Genomic DNA, 13,804 nt, shown 5'->3' on the forward strand with positions numbered 1-13,804 from the left:
CTGGCCTACAAAAATTGAAGTATACTTTTATTTCCTAAAAAAAAAAAATTCTCTGATTTTTCAGCAAACAGGCCATAGGGAATCTTGTTTTAATACTCAACAAAAGATACAAAAATTAAGGGTTTAAAATAACTTTCTTCCATGGCACCACTTCGAATTTCCATCTCAACAAGCAGAGTTGGCATCAAAAGAATATCTTGTGCATTTACCAGTTAATTAGGTGTATGCATTGATAAAATTCAACTGTCACCTAAGTAGCACTGACTGAGAAATTGCATCTTTTACTCATTAATGATTGTTTTGCCTGGTTCTCCTTTAAGCAAAAACTGATGTGGTCACACCTTTAGCTTTTATATTAATGTGCATTTGAGATGTGGAAGGAGAAATAGACCCTAAATAAATGAGCTGCTACATTTTGTCCCCACTGATTTTCCACAGGACATAACTGCACAAGAAGGGTAACATATTTCTGGTGGGCCCACGTGATGGACATCACACAGCAAAGGCAGCCTATGACTGTTTGGGTTCCCAGGTTTTTACTGGAGCACTGAAGTCCATGACTTTACTGAACAGAAGCACCAGCTCCACAGGAAATGCTGGATTAGCAAGTGGATGGGTTTCCCGGTGCATTCCAGCTGCAGTGCAAACATGGAAGATAATTCATCCACCCAGACTGAGGTATTTGGGCCTCACCTGGTGAAGGTGACATCGAGAAAGAAACGTGTTGAGGGGCTGGAGCGTGTCCAGGGAAGGGAACAGAGCTGGGGAAGGGGCTGGAGTGCCAGGAGGGGTTGAGGGAGCTGGGGGGGCTCAGCCTGGAGAAAAGGAGGCTCAGGGGGGACCTTCTGGCTCTGCAACTCCCTGACAGGAGGGGGGAGGTCAGGCTCTGCTCCCAAGTAATTAGCAACAGGACGAGATGAAATGGCCTCAAGCTGTGCCAGTGGAGGTTGAGATTGGATATTAGGAAAAATTTCTTCCTGGAAAGGGTTGTCAGGCACTGGAAGGGGCTGCCCAGAGCAGTGGTGGAGTCCCCACCCCTGGAGGTGTCCAAGGAAGGGCTGGACGTGGCACTCAGTGCTCTGGGCTGGGGGACAAGGTGAGGATTGGTCACAGGTAGGACTTGATGACCTTGGAGGTCTTTCCCAGCCTCAATGATTCTGTGAGCTTAAAGGCTCGTGGTTCTCCCTGGCAGACATGGTGAGCCCCTTCCATAACCTGTGTCCCTCCCTTCCTCTCCCAGTCACTCTCTGCAGCCTCCCAGGGCCATCCTTTACTCCTCCTCGCCGACTTTCTCCTCTGCATCCCATCTCATCGTGCCTGTGCTCTGAGTGGCAGCAGCTGCCTGGGAGGGTGAGGGGAAGGGGTGAGCTCAGGTCAGGTTCCTACACTGCTGACTGTGTCACTACCCACCGTCCTGGAGCCACATCACAGCCTTGCTCTGAACATTGCACAGCCCATGGAAAGAGAGATACCCTGCAGGGAGCAAACCAGAGCAGGAATCCGGCTTGTAGGCTTTAAACTTGAGCTCCTCTGTTGATATTGGCTGTGGCAGGGGTGTAAGGAGGTGTCATTGCCATTTAGAAGGCACGTGGCCTATGCTGAGTGATGCAAAACCCTCAAAGGCACGTGGCAGCAGCATTTTGGTGTCTAAAAGAGCTCAACCACACACCAGGGCTTGCATTCAAAACTGGTTTCAAAATTATAAAGATTTAATGTCCATTTACAACTTGGATTTGGAATGTGCAGGGTGCACTAAAATGAGTTACAGACCAGTCTGTGTCCATGGGTGCTGTGTTTAAAGTGTCAGCTTAGCAGGGAAGGAACATTCCTGCTCCATCTCACTTGTCCTCTTCATTCCTGAGCTTTAATATAAACCATTTTTATAGTGATTAGGAAATGGGACTAAAACTTTTAACCAGCTCCTGAAGTGATTTACATGGTAATTTGCCTTATAAATTTATTTTAAACTTAAGCAAGTTTATTCAGTGCAGATGACATTTCCAACCTCAGCTGAAGTTGGTCAGGGAAGTTTCAGTGGAACTGAGGAAAACCATTTTCATTACATGAAGCTTTCTCCATGTTCAAGTATGGATTTCCCTGCATACCACGAATCTTGAAATAACAAGATTTCAGAATCAGCTCTTTTTCTACACGTCCAACCCAGTCCCAAGGTGTGCAGTACCCCGTTCTTTTTATATCAATCCAAAAAAGCCACAGTTGCACCTCAAAACTCAACACTGAGGGTCTAACCTTCAACCTGCCCTTAAGCAGGGCAGGCTTTGTGCTCCCAGTGGAGCCCTGAGGTACAGGAACCCTGAAAAGCTTTCCAAGTGCAAGGGCAATGGGATAAATTAAGACCCAGAAAGCTGCTGGACTTTGGGATAACAGAGCAAGAGACGGATTTCTGCCGCAAAAGATCCAACCAGCCAGAGTACTCATAATCCCTCCTGACTTTCACACTGGATCGTTTTCCAGCCAGTGCTGGACCGGGATGTCATGTTACAGTTGTTCCCATGAGGAATACAGCAACGGTAGCCAGGCAATCTCTCCTCTTAGGGCACAGGGGGAGGGTGTTGCGTTACCCTGCGCCGCCGGGAAGTCATCCGGTCTGAGAGGGCTGAAAACCTTTGGGTTCTGAGGCACACAGCTAAGAATAGCCCTCAGAGACAGAAATTCCAGTGGAAAAGCACTAAATTTCTGTGTTTTCTATCCATACCTCTGCAGGAACTTATGAACCAGTTTAAGCAGCTGACCACGTACTTGGTTTATACCACTTTTGCCCAGAGAAGTTGTGGCTGCCCCATCCCTGGAATTGTTCAAGGCTACACTGGACAGGGCTTGGAGCAACCTGGACTAGTGGAAGGTGTCCCTACCCATGGCAGGGGGGTTGGAACTAGGTTATCTTTAGGGTCCCTTCCAACCCAAACCATTCCAGATTTCTTTGATGATCTTTCCATCACTGTCCATGTTGAATTTTCTCTGGAAGGTGCCTCTCAATTCTACCCTTACTGTAACTCATCCTTCACCGAAACTGGCAGCTCTCTCAGGCAAAAGGATGAGCTACAGAATTCATGGCAAAGAGCCAAAGTGCCCTAGTCCACACCCTGGGTACCCCACAGAGGGTGGAGTCAATGGACTCCCAACACAGTCGCTCTTCTACACAGCTGATAAAATGCCAAACCCCTGCCAGACTGTGGTCCCAGGAGGGTTGGTGCTGTAAGAAAGCAGAGGAGAAAATAGATTCGCTGTTCCAATCAGCTCTGAGACTACAACTGTAGTGTTAACAAAGAGGGATTTGGCTGTAAAGACAGTGGAGTGTTATTAATACTAATTAAAAAAAAAAAAAAAAAAATCGAACTCCTTCTTATCATCCAGTTCAGAAATAATCACTCAGAATGGAGCTGATTCCATGGCTGACTAGAGCCTGAGATAAAATTTACCAGACCTCTTGCAAAATATACTGAGACCAAAGAAATCCTAGAATCGTTTAGGCATGGAAGATCATCAAGTCCAACCATTAACACTGTGCTGGTAGGTCCATCACAGTGTTAATGGTTGACCATGACCCCAAGGGCCACATCTACAGGGCTTTTAAATCCCTCCAGGGGTGGTGACCCCACCACTGCCCTGGGCAGCCTGTTCCAATACCTGACAATCCTTTTGGTGAAGTATTTTTTCTAATATCCAATCTAAACCTCCCCTGGAGCAACTTGAAGCCATTTGCTCTTGTCCTCTCACTTGCAAAAGAAGAGGAAAGAGTGACTTTCATAGAAGAATATCCATAACAGGAGGAGAAATACCAGCTCTGATGATCAGATTGGAAGAGGTCCTTTAACACAGTGCCTGCTGATGAAAAGTCTGTTCACTTCATCTCAGCCTAAGGACAGACACAGGGAGCTGAGGAGCTGATATAAGGATACAGTATCAAAGAATCACAGAATCCTTAGGGTTGGAAGGGACCTCTGGAGACCATCCAGTCCAACCTTTTTGCCAAGGCAGGGTCACCTGGAGCAGGTGACACAGGAACTTGCCCAGGTGGGTTTGGAACGTCCCCAGGGAAGGAAACTCCACACCCTCCCCTGGGCAGCTGTTCCAGTGCTCTGCCCCTCTCAATGCAAAGAATTTCTTCCTCAAGTTGAAGTGAAACTTCCTGTGTTCTAATTAATGGCCATTGCTCCTCCTCCTGTTGCTGGGCACCACCAAAAAAGACTGGCACCCTCCTCTTGGCACCCACCTTGGGGATATTTATCTGCATTAATGAGATTCCTTCTCAGTCCTCTTTTCTCCAGACTAACCAGGCCCAGCTCCCACAGTCTCTCCTCATAGGAGAGATGCTCTAGACCCCTCATCATCTTTGTACCCTCCACTGGACCCTCTCCAGTAGCTCCTTGTCATTCTTGTACTGAGGAGCCCAGAACAACTGGTACCTACAGGTAAACTCTTGATCTGCCCAGTCCTTCACTCAGATTCAAAGAAAAGCCAATTAAACAAAAAACAAAATATGTCTCCCACCTGTGACATCGATCCTGAAGGTGAGTTTCTGGCCAGCAGCCTCGCAGCTGTACTCCCCAGCATCCTTCTTCTCCACCTGACCCACCACCAGACGGCGAGATTTGCCCTCAGACTCCACCTTGAACTTCTTGCTGGAGGTGATCAGCTTCCCATCCTTGTACCACTTCACTTCAGTCTTCTCCTGGGCCACCTCGCAGCTCAGAGTGGCATCTTCTGATAGTGCAGCTTTCACCTCTTTCTTCACTTTGTCCTTGTTTGTAAACACAACTTCTGGCTCTGTCAGAAAACCACAGCAGTCACACACAGCTTTTTGCAATCATCTTCTCCAGAGCTTAATCAAGTTCCTCCTCTTCCACTACACTTGCCCCTCACACATATCACAGAATTACAGACTGTGCTGAGTTGGAAGGGACCCACAAGGACCAACGAATTCAACCCTCAGCCCCGCACAGGAACATTCCCAAGGGTCACACCCTGTGTCCCAGAGGATCATCCAAACCCTCCTGGAGCTCTGGCAGCCTTGGGGCTGTGCCCACTGCCCTGGGCAGCCTGGTCTAACCAGGTCCTGCCCAACCACCCTCTGGGGGAAGAACCTTTTCCTGAGATCCAACGTAAACCTGCCCTGACACAGCTCCAGCCATTCCCTGGGTGCTGTCCCTGGTCCCCACAGAGCAGAGCTCAGTGTCTGCCCCTTCTCTGCCCCTCCAGGACATTGGAACTGCAGTGAGGTCTCCCCTCAGTCTCCTCTTCTCCAGTTGGACACACCAAGTGCCCTCAGTGTCCTCACATGGCCCCTCAAGGCCCTTCCCCATCTCCATAATGGCCCATTAGTACAAGAAAGCACCTTCATCTGTATTTTGCTAAGAGGTGAATAGAAATGGGAATTTTATGGGAATTCTCGTGTAGTGTTAAAACCTCACAGTTTTAGCATGAATTTGAACCTGGATCTTAGAGCACCATCAGGCACTTCCTGAAACAACCTCTCTCTTTTTCTCTTCCTATGTCTCTCCAAGATTCCAGTGAATCTGGAGGGAATAGCCCTTGTATCCTCATATCCAGGCACCATTGCTCTTTTTCTACCTACTTGGGTCATTTAAATTCAGTCATTCTCCATTTAATCACAAAATGGTTCAGGTTGGAAGGGACTTTAAAGTTCACCTCATTCCAACCCCCCTGCCATGGGCAAGGACACCTTCCACCAGGTGTGGAAGCAACCAGGTTGCTCCAAGCCCCATCCAACCTGGTTTTGAACACTTCCAGGGATGGGATCTAACCAGAACTCTTCAAACCCTTCCCCCTTCCCTTTTATCTATCCCTGCACCTCTGTGCTTCTGTGGGAGTTTTTCTACAGACACACCAGCTAATTGTGAGAGCAGAGGGAATTTCCATCCCTGCCCATCATTTCTTTGTGATCACAACTGGTCATGGGTGCAAAACTGTGTGTATTGTCATTAAATCTGACCAAAAAAATCAAGCCCTCTGGCTGAGATATTTCACCCCAGAGAGACCCATGAGATGATCCTCTGAACGTAAGATCTGACTCAGAATGGAATATTCCCTTATCTTTGGCATTTCCAGCGCTTCCTCACCTCTGACTTTGACTTGGAATGTTATTCTGTCATCCTTCACCTCGCAGGTGTAGCTCCCTTGGTCTTGCTGTGTCACCCTCTTGACGATGAGCTTTCGTTGTGTCCCCTGGGACACCACTGTTGTCCTCTGGTCCTGCTTCACCTCGGTGTGATCCCTCTTCCACACCACAGCTCCGCTGGCAGCTGACACCTCACACACCAGCTCCAGGGTTTCAGAAGGACTGACTGATACTTCTGGAGTCGTCTTGGGCTTGTTGACAAAAGTAACAGCTTCGTCTGGAGCGAAAAAGGGAAAGCAGTTCACACCTTGATTCGGGTTTATCACCAAAAAGGGAGGACACAGTAATCACTGATCATTATTTCATCATCACACACACAAATGTTGGTGCCTGACTCTCTAACAGATGGTGCAAACTCCTTCTCTGATCTTCAGATAATTGCTCTCTGCTACACTGCAATCCCATTCATCTCCCCTACATCCTCATGGATTTTTTAAATTAAGTCCAGATGCCCTCCAGCTGCTGGTACTTTATTCACCACCCCTTGTTTCTGATTTTAAGCAAAGTCTTAGGGATATATTGATGCCTGAATACAGAAACAGCTTTGAAAAGACTTGAAAAGACTTAAAAACACTTAAGACTTAAAATGTCTCAGAAAATCTGGTGAGAAGTGATGAGCAGCGTTTTTTAAATGTTTCTGAGACCGTTCCAGCTCCCTGATCACAATATCAGCCCCCCTGGATTAATTCTTCCCCAGAGCAGGGTACATATGGAATAATTTAGTTGATAAAATATTCTCCACCTTCATTTAGGATGGAGCTCTGAGCAACCTGGTTTAATGGAACATGTCCCTGCCCACAGCAGAGGGCTTGGAACAAGATAATCTTTAAAGTCCCTTCCAACCCGAACCATTCTATGATTTTATGAATAGAGAAGTCAAGAATCTCATATGTTTTTGTGGGAACTGATGTTCCCAGCAGAGAACTCAGAACTGCCCACACAGCTCAAGTAGTTGAGGTTCCTGCATTGATGCCTCAGCTCAAACCCTGCTGCTGGCACAGGTATGAGCTGTGCAAACACACCCACAGAGAACATGTGTCATGAAGGCAGCAAAAACACATCATTTTTAGCAGCTCAGGTTTGTCTCAAGTGTGTTTTTAAAGGTAAAAGTGAAGGCAACAAAGTGGAGACAGCATCTTGATGTGAAATGTGAGCAAACCTATTCTACACACCCGTCTCTAACAAGGAATATTTGATGGGCATGTCAGGGATTTCATACCCTTCATTCCACCAGGGCAGCTCTTGCCTCAAGAGCAAGCTCAGGGCTGCCAGTTGGAGCCAACCTTAGCTCAGTATTGCATTTCTTTTAGCAGCAACTGTTGCCTTCAGTCACTGGGTATCCCAAGGACAATTGCCATGCCAGGCAAGTATTTCACTGGAAATCGTAATTATCAGGGCAAGGAATAATGGCTTCAGACAGAGGGCAGGTTTAAATTTAAACTGAAAGAGGGTAGATTTAGGTTAGATGTTAGGCAGAAGTTCTTCCCTGTGAGGGTGGGGAGGCCCTGGCACAGGTTGCCCAGAGAAGCTGTGGCTGCCCCATCCCTGGAAGTGTCCAAGGCCAGGTTGGACGGGGCTTGGAGCAACCTGGGCTAGTGGGAGGTGTCCCTGTCCATGGCAGGAGGTGGAACTGGATGGGCTTTAAGGTTCCTTCCAACCCAAAACATTCTGGGATTCTATGACTGAGGTGATCCCAATTTTCTTTGCCTGAGACATTTGGTGTTTTATCATAGGAGTTACAGGTGAGATTCACCATAATCATCAAAATTTAGGTACCCAGCTCAGGTAATCCTGCAGGCTTCCTCTGTACCTCATGTTCAGACTGAGGCAGCTCCAGAACCCTCTTTAAATCCACCTTGGGATGCTCTAATCAGACAGCATAAATCAATTTATACAAATTGCTTTTTAGGAATCAGTTTGGGCAGAGCCTGGTTGGCTCCACAGTTTTTCAGTGGATAAAGTCAGGAACTGGGAATTACACTCTGAGTGAATTTGCATCACTTTGGATCCTCAGCCAAAGAGAACTGGAGGTGAGATGCAGAGTCAATACCTGAGTAAACACCAGCTGTGGACTAGAAGCAATCCCTCTGGCTCAGTAAATCCTGCAGCAATCCCTCAAGTGCTGTCCCAAATTAACTGGCTTTGCTGAGTTTTTAGCATCACAGTAACCTGGATGTGCTGCTACAGGTCACAAGCACTCAGTTGATGCTTCTCTTAAATTTCATTGTGCTTGCAATGCAGACAGGCCACGAGAAGCTTTCACTTCACTTAGGACCAGGTTAAAAATTAGGCTCCAGGCATAATAAACCAGAAAACCCCTTTTAGAAGAAAGGTTCCCACCGGGCTACGCAAATTGATTCAAGCTGGATTTCACCGATATCGAATTTCACAGATGAATTCCTGTGTCACTTCATACCCTGGCTCCATCCTGCTCTGGAATGCAGTGGTGACAAGCATTTCTCTTCTGGGCCTGACCTGACAACCACGTGCTTTCTGCGATGGGCACGTGACACGGACTAACAGCTTCCCTCACAGTACCACGGGGAGATCACAGTGTCCTCTGGGAACAGCAGGGGATGCTTCCCTCTCAAAAGCAGGAGTTCAACTTGCCAAAGGAGGACACTGTAAGGTTTTGCACCTCCTGTCTGAGGTGGCCCTAAGGTGAGGCTCGTGCTGAGCTAAAAGAATAAAGGCTCCCCAGCTGCTGAGCCAGGGGGTGTTTGAGTTGTGACTCCAGCCCTACTTGAAGCTTGTGTTGACTTTAAAATATCACATCATTTTTATATTATTGTGGATCTGCATAAGGACCACAACAAGTCAGAGCCTCTGAAAACAGTGGTGTGCAGCCTTGACCCCAAAAATCCATCCATTTACAAGGAAGGACAAGTAAAATGAACAAAACTTTGAATTTCTCACACAGACTCCGATCCCACACTTGCACCACGGACCTACCTGAGACTTTTAAATCAAAAACAAGGCTGTCATCTCCAATTTTGCACATGTAAGTTCCTTCATCTTCCTTTGTCACAGCCGAAGCCATGAGCTTGTGCAGTTTTCCCTTATCCTCCAGGGTGAATTTCTTGCTGGCTGTGATTTCTTTCCCATCTTTGTACCACTTCACCATGACATTGGCCTCGGAGGTCTCAGAAACAAACTCAGCCTGTTTTCCAGTGATGGCCTTGACAAGTCCTCCACTTTTCTCTTTGTTTACGAAGTTTGCAAGTGCTGAAACAAAATAACAGACACAGAGCTCTGGTAAAGAACTGTGTGCACACCAATAAATAAGTATATTTACATCTACATTAGGTATTGATTTGTTCAAAGTCCAAACTACATGTTTCATTATGGATCTAATTACTAGATTCCAATGCAGAAGCAGCCAAATTTCCAATCATATTCCTGATTATCATGTGTCCAAAAAAAAAACAGAGCACATATCCAACACAGGAGGAGAGGAAGCCCCAGGTAAAGGTAATATCTGAGAGGGGTGAGGAAAGAAATAAAAGAAACTGGAGGGAAAGCCATGAAAGTTATTCAGTCATTGCACTGTAACCACCTGGCAAATAAATCAGCTCTAGAAGAGGTTAAAATGTAGTCTAGATAAAATAAATTGCATTACATTAAAAATATATCTAGATATGTCACAGGATTGAAATGAAAAGAAATTTATTCCTGGAAATTAACTGGAGCATAGAAAATAAACAATAATTCTGGCATCATATTAATGTGTAGTGAAATAATCAAGTCACCAATTGCCTCAAAGCAAAAGATTCAAAACCCCACCGATACCCAGGCTAAAAATGTGACCCTGAAACCACAGTTCCATCTTACTTTGGATAATGGGTTTAATTTTCAAGCATCTTTTTAACATATTATTTTAAAAGAACTCACACAACCGAGTCACTTTTTTGGGACTGTGCAGTCAAAGCTACTAAAATCAAAGCCTTGTTTAGGTAATTGTTTTCTGGGTAGGGGAAAAGGGGTAAAAGGGGGGGAAGGGGGGGGTTAGTGGGGAGAAGCCTGTGCCTGTGCAATCAGGGGTCTCTCTGGCTCTGGTCCTCAAGGCACTCAGTTCAATCACCAGCTTTTGGCAGGGACAGGAGCTTACATTTGACCTCCCCAGGTCCCCACCAGTCCTGTTTGTCTGGGTTTTGCCAAGTCTGCTTGTTAAAAGAAATATCTACAGGGAAAGAAGCATTTAAACCAGGGAAAAAAACCTGTTTTCTTTTATTGCTCTTTTCTTGGGGCCTCTGTTTCCAACTCGTTTCTCCAACGGCTCATAAAAGAGGAGCTTTCCCTTCAGCAAGAAAACATCCCAGTCCTTCCTCTACCCAAACACCCACAAAATCTGCAGGGACCAAACACTGCTGAGACCTCTCCTCCTTCACCAGAAGTGCCAGAACTCAGCCCACGGGTTAAAATTTTGAGGGGGATGAGGAGAAGGACGGATGGGTCCATTCATGCACCTTTCCCTTCCTTGGAAATCTGGAGTGCAAAATACCACCCCAGCAGCCTGATGGAGCCGTCTCAGGTGTCCCATTCCATCTCAGGGGGTCATGTGTCAGGGGGTGCCTGGCACGTGGAGCCTCGTGGCAGTGGAGGGGCTCCAGTGATAAATGGCAAGTGCATTTTGGGGCTGGTTTTTGGGCAGGAGGCCCAGCTGGTGACGCCGTGGTCGTGGCTTGACATAGTGGCCTCTGGGCAGCCACGTGATGCCCACGTGTGGCAGATACAGCTGAGCTGCTCCCCAAGGGATTCACCAGCTCCCTGGGACAGATAAAAGGCAGTGATGATGAAAAATAGAACACTGGCCCAGCGTTTGTGACCCTCAGCCTACGAAGGGGGGAGGTACCAAAGGTGATTCTCCAGGAATCAAGCTGTAAACTGCAGGTATTTAAACTACAGATACAGCTTGACAGCAGAGATTTTAAAACAACAACAGCGATTACTCATTTGGTAGTCGCATAACAGCGCAGAGCAAGTGGAAACATCCATCAACTAATTCAATTAAAGCTGTGGGTAAGGCTGTCAGCATGAAAAGCAGTGCTAAAGAGGCAGAGAGACAGAGAAGAAAAACAAAACTGAGAGCAAGTGCCAAGTGCAGACCGAAATTATTCTTTATATAGATTTAGTCACATTTCTAGATTATTTTTTCCTCTCTCCTGAGTTTGCTCTTTGAGAATAACAAAGCAAGCTTTCAAATGTAAAAAAAAATAAAAAACACATTACTCTGGGGGTTTGTTACTTCTACAGAGACCAAGGAGGGTGAGATGACAACAAAACATGATGATGAAGCACCTCAAATTCACTCCATGTAGAAACAGTGTGATCATTGCTGGGAAGAAGGTGAGGAGGGAGTTATGGGACAGAACATTGGAAATGAAATGGCTTCACAGACTGAACTTGGCAGCAATGCAAAATATCTGCTGGACTCACCCCAAATGATGTTTAGACTGTCCTGGAGTCAGGCTGCACACTCTGAACCTCAACTATCTGAATGACCCCTATGAGGAACAGTCTGGGGATACACAGGGGCTTTTTAGCCCAAATGTGGTCCCTTCTAAGGCAGAGCAAACTCTACTACAAACAAGTTCATAAAAGCTTGAAAGTAGCTGTAAACCAGTGCTGGTTCAAATCTAACAAGTAAGAAACATCAAAATGAAATTCCATTTTACTGTTTCTTCTGTACAACCTTCCATCTGAACACCTTGAGAAAGGAATGGGCCAAGCCACCCAGTGTGCCCTGGAAAGGCCTGTTTTTATCCACCAGAGTATTGAGAGAAAACAAACAGAAAATCATCAAATAATAATAAAATAATAATAAAAAAAGAATCCCACAATGCCAAGATGATCCTGGTCCTTCAGAACTTTAGTCAGAGCTGAACTCTCTCTCTTCTGATGTCACACAGCAAGTGTAGGGCAGACATGGGATCCTGTGTGTCATGTCCTGCCCCTGCAGCTGAATCCCTTCATCACAACAGCACTTTTTCCCTACCCAACACTCGACTTCCTAAAACAACACCAAGTTCCCATGGAATATTGAGATGCCAGTTGGAGTGAAAACACAGCTCTTAGCACTAAACCAGTGCTGTATCTTGTGTTCAATCCCCAGTAATCCTGCTCTGGAGCCACAGACACTGCCCAGGCTGGATGTGGATGGGGGATTCCCACAACTCCCTCTGGAGCTTTTTCTTTGCATCCCTTGATAACTGCATTAGTTTAGGGCAGGGACAGGCCATTAAGCAGCCCAGGCAGTCACATACCTTTCACTGAAAGCTGAAAGGACATTTTATCCCCTTCACAGGTGCACTCATAAACTCCAGCATCCTCTTCACAAGTGCTGCGGATTTTCAGGATGTGCCTCTTCCCCACAGTCTGAAGCTCATATTTTTCACTGGCCTTGAGCTCCTTCCCATCTTTCAACCATTTCACTGTGGCCTCTGCATCTGAAAGCTCAGCCTGGAGTTTGGCTTCCTCCCTCAGCCGAGCAGAGACCTTTTCTGCCTCTTTGCTCTTGTTGGTAAATCTCACTGCAGCACCTGCCAGGGCAAAAGTTGTTATTTCAGCTTATATTGAGGTAATCTGTTCCTGCTATGAGTTTCCTTAGACTGTGAGATCTCTAAAAGTATTAAATCCTGTTTCTGCCCTCCCACTCATGTCAATGCTGAGCATTTTTTTCCAGTTCAGAGGACTTGGCGTGTTTTTATTAACTGAACTAGTAAGAAATAAAAACCCAAACCATGTTTTTCTACTGATTAATAATACTCCCAACATGCTTCTGCAGAGATTTTTCACCCAAAGCCAAACACACCCTTCCAGAATCAATGTCTATTCATCATGTTTTGCCAGGCAATGTGGGTAGATACAGATGTTACTGTCATTTCATAAAAGGAAGCACCCAACCCTGGTTCTTAAGTGATTTACACAATACTAAGTTGTACATCCCATACACAGTGAACTAAAAAACCTCCAAGAAAAAGCTTTGTTAGTAATCAATGCTCCTTTGCTTTTGAAAGGCTACTAGTCAGAAAGCCCAGGTGAACCTGGAGCTGAAATTTCCACTTTAGGGTGAGTCAGTGGTAGATTTGGTGACAGAATCCACTGACTGATGGTTGTGAACGACAGAAATTTGTGAGCAGTCTAGTCCTGATACCACCAGCTGGCTAGATGGACTCACTCTGAACGCTGAATTAGGATGGTGTTGTCATTCCCAGAACCCACATTAGTTCACATGATGCAATTTCAGGTATTTCCCACAGCCCAGGCATCAGTGAAAGCCTCCAGCCCCAGTTCTAATCATCAGGTCACAGCAACAGCCCCATGCCTGGAAGAACAAAGGAAAATAAATACCTTTCACTCTCATCTTGGTGCTGGTCTCAACATCACTGGCAACAAATTTCACTTCTGCTCCATCATCCTTCTTGGTGACGTTCTTTATGATGAGGGTGTGAGTGGTTTGGGTTCTCTTGATGATGCAGGTCTCACTTTCCTGCAAGACTTTACCGTTGAGGTACCAGGTGCCGGAACACGTCTTGGTGAGGTCGACAGTAAACAGGGCATCCCCTCCAGGTACAGCCTCAGCTGTTGTCAGGGGGCTTTTCACAGCCAGCACTGGTTCTAGGGAGGAACAACACCACACATCTC

General features: G+C 46.2%; 1 protein-coding gene across 1 annotated transcript in view; it reads right to left on the minus strand.

The window, feature by feature from the left end:
- The window catches only part of OBSCN (obscurin, cytoskeletal calmodulin and titin-interacting RhoGEF), a 184,195-nt gene that overhangs the window by 147,212 nt on the left and 23,179 nt on the right, over positions 1–13,804 (minus strand). Inside the window, exons 6-10 of the mRNA XM_032686197.1 lie at positions 13,511–13,777; positions 12,424–12,699; positions 9,113–9,385; positions 6,102–6,377; positions 4,513–4,788 (exon numbers count right to left, since the gene is read on the minus strand). Coding sequence (XP_032542088.1) covers positions 4,513–4,788; positions 6,102–6,377; positions 9,113–9,385; positions 12,424–12,699; positions 13,511–13,777 — 1,368 coding nt within the window. The remainder of the gene's footprint in view (positions 1–4,512; positions 4,789–6,101; positions 6,378–9,112; positions 9,386–12,423; positions 12,700–13,510; positions 13,778–13,804) is intronic.

Source organism: Chiroxiphia lanceolata, chromosome 1, assembly GCF_009829145.1.
Source record: "Chiroxiphia lanceolata isolate bChiLan1 chromosome 1, bChiLan1.pri, whole genome shotgun sequence".
Taxonomy (NCBI): Eukaryota; Metazoa; Chordata; class Aves; order Passeriformes; family Pipridae; genus Chiroxiphia; species Chiroxiphia lanceolata.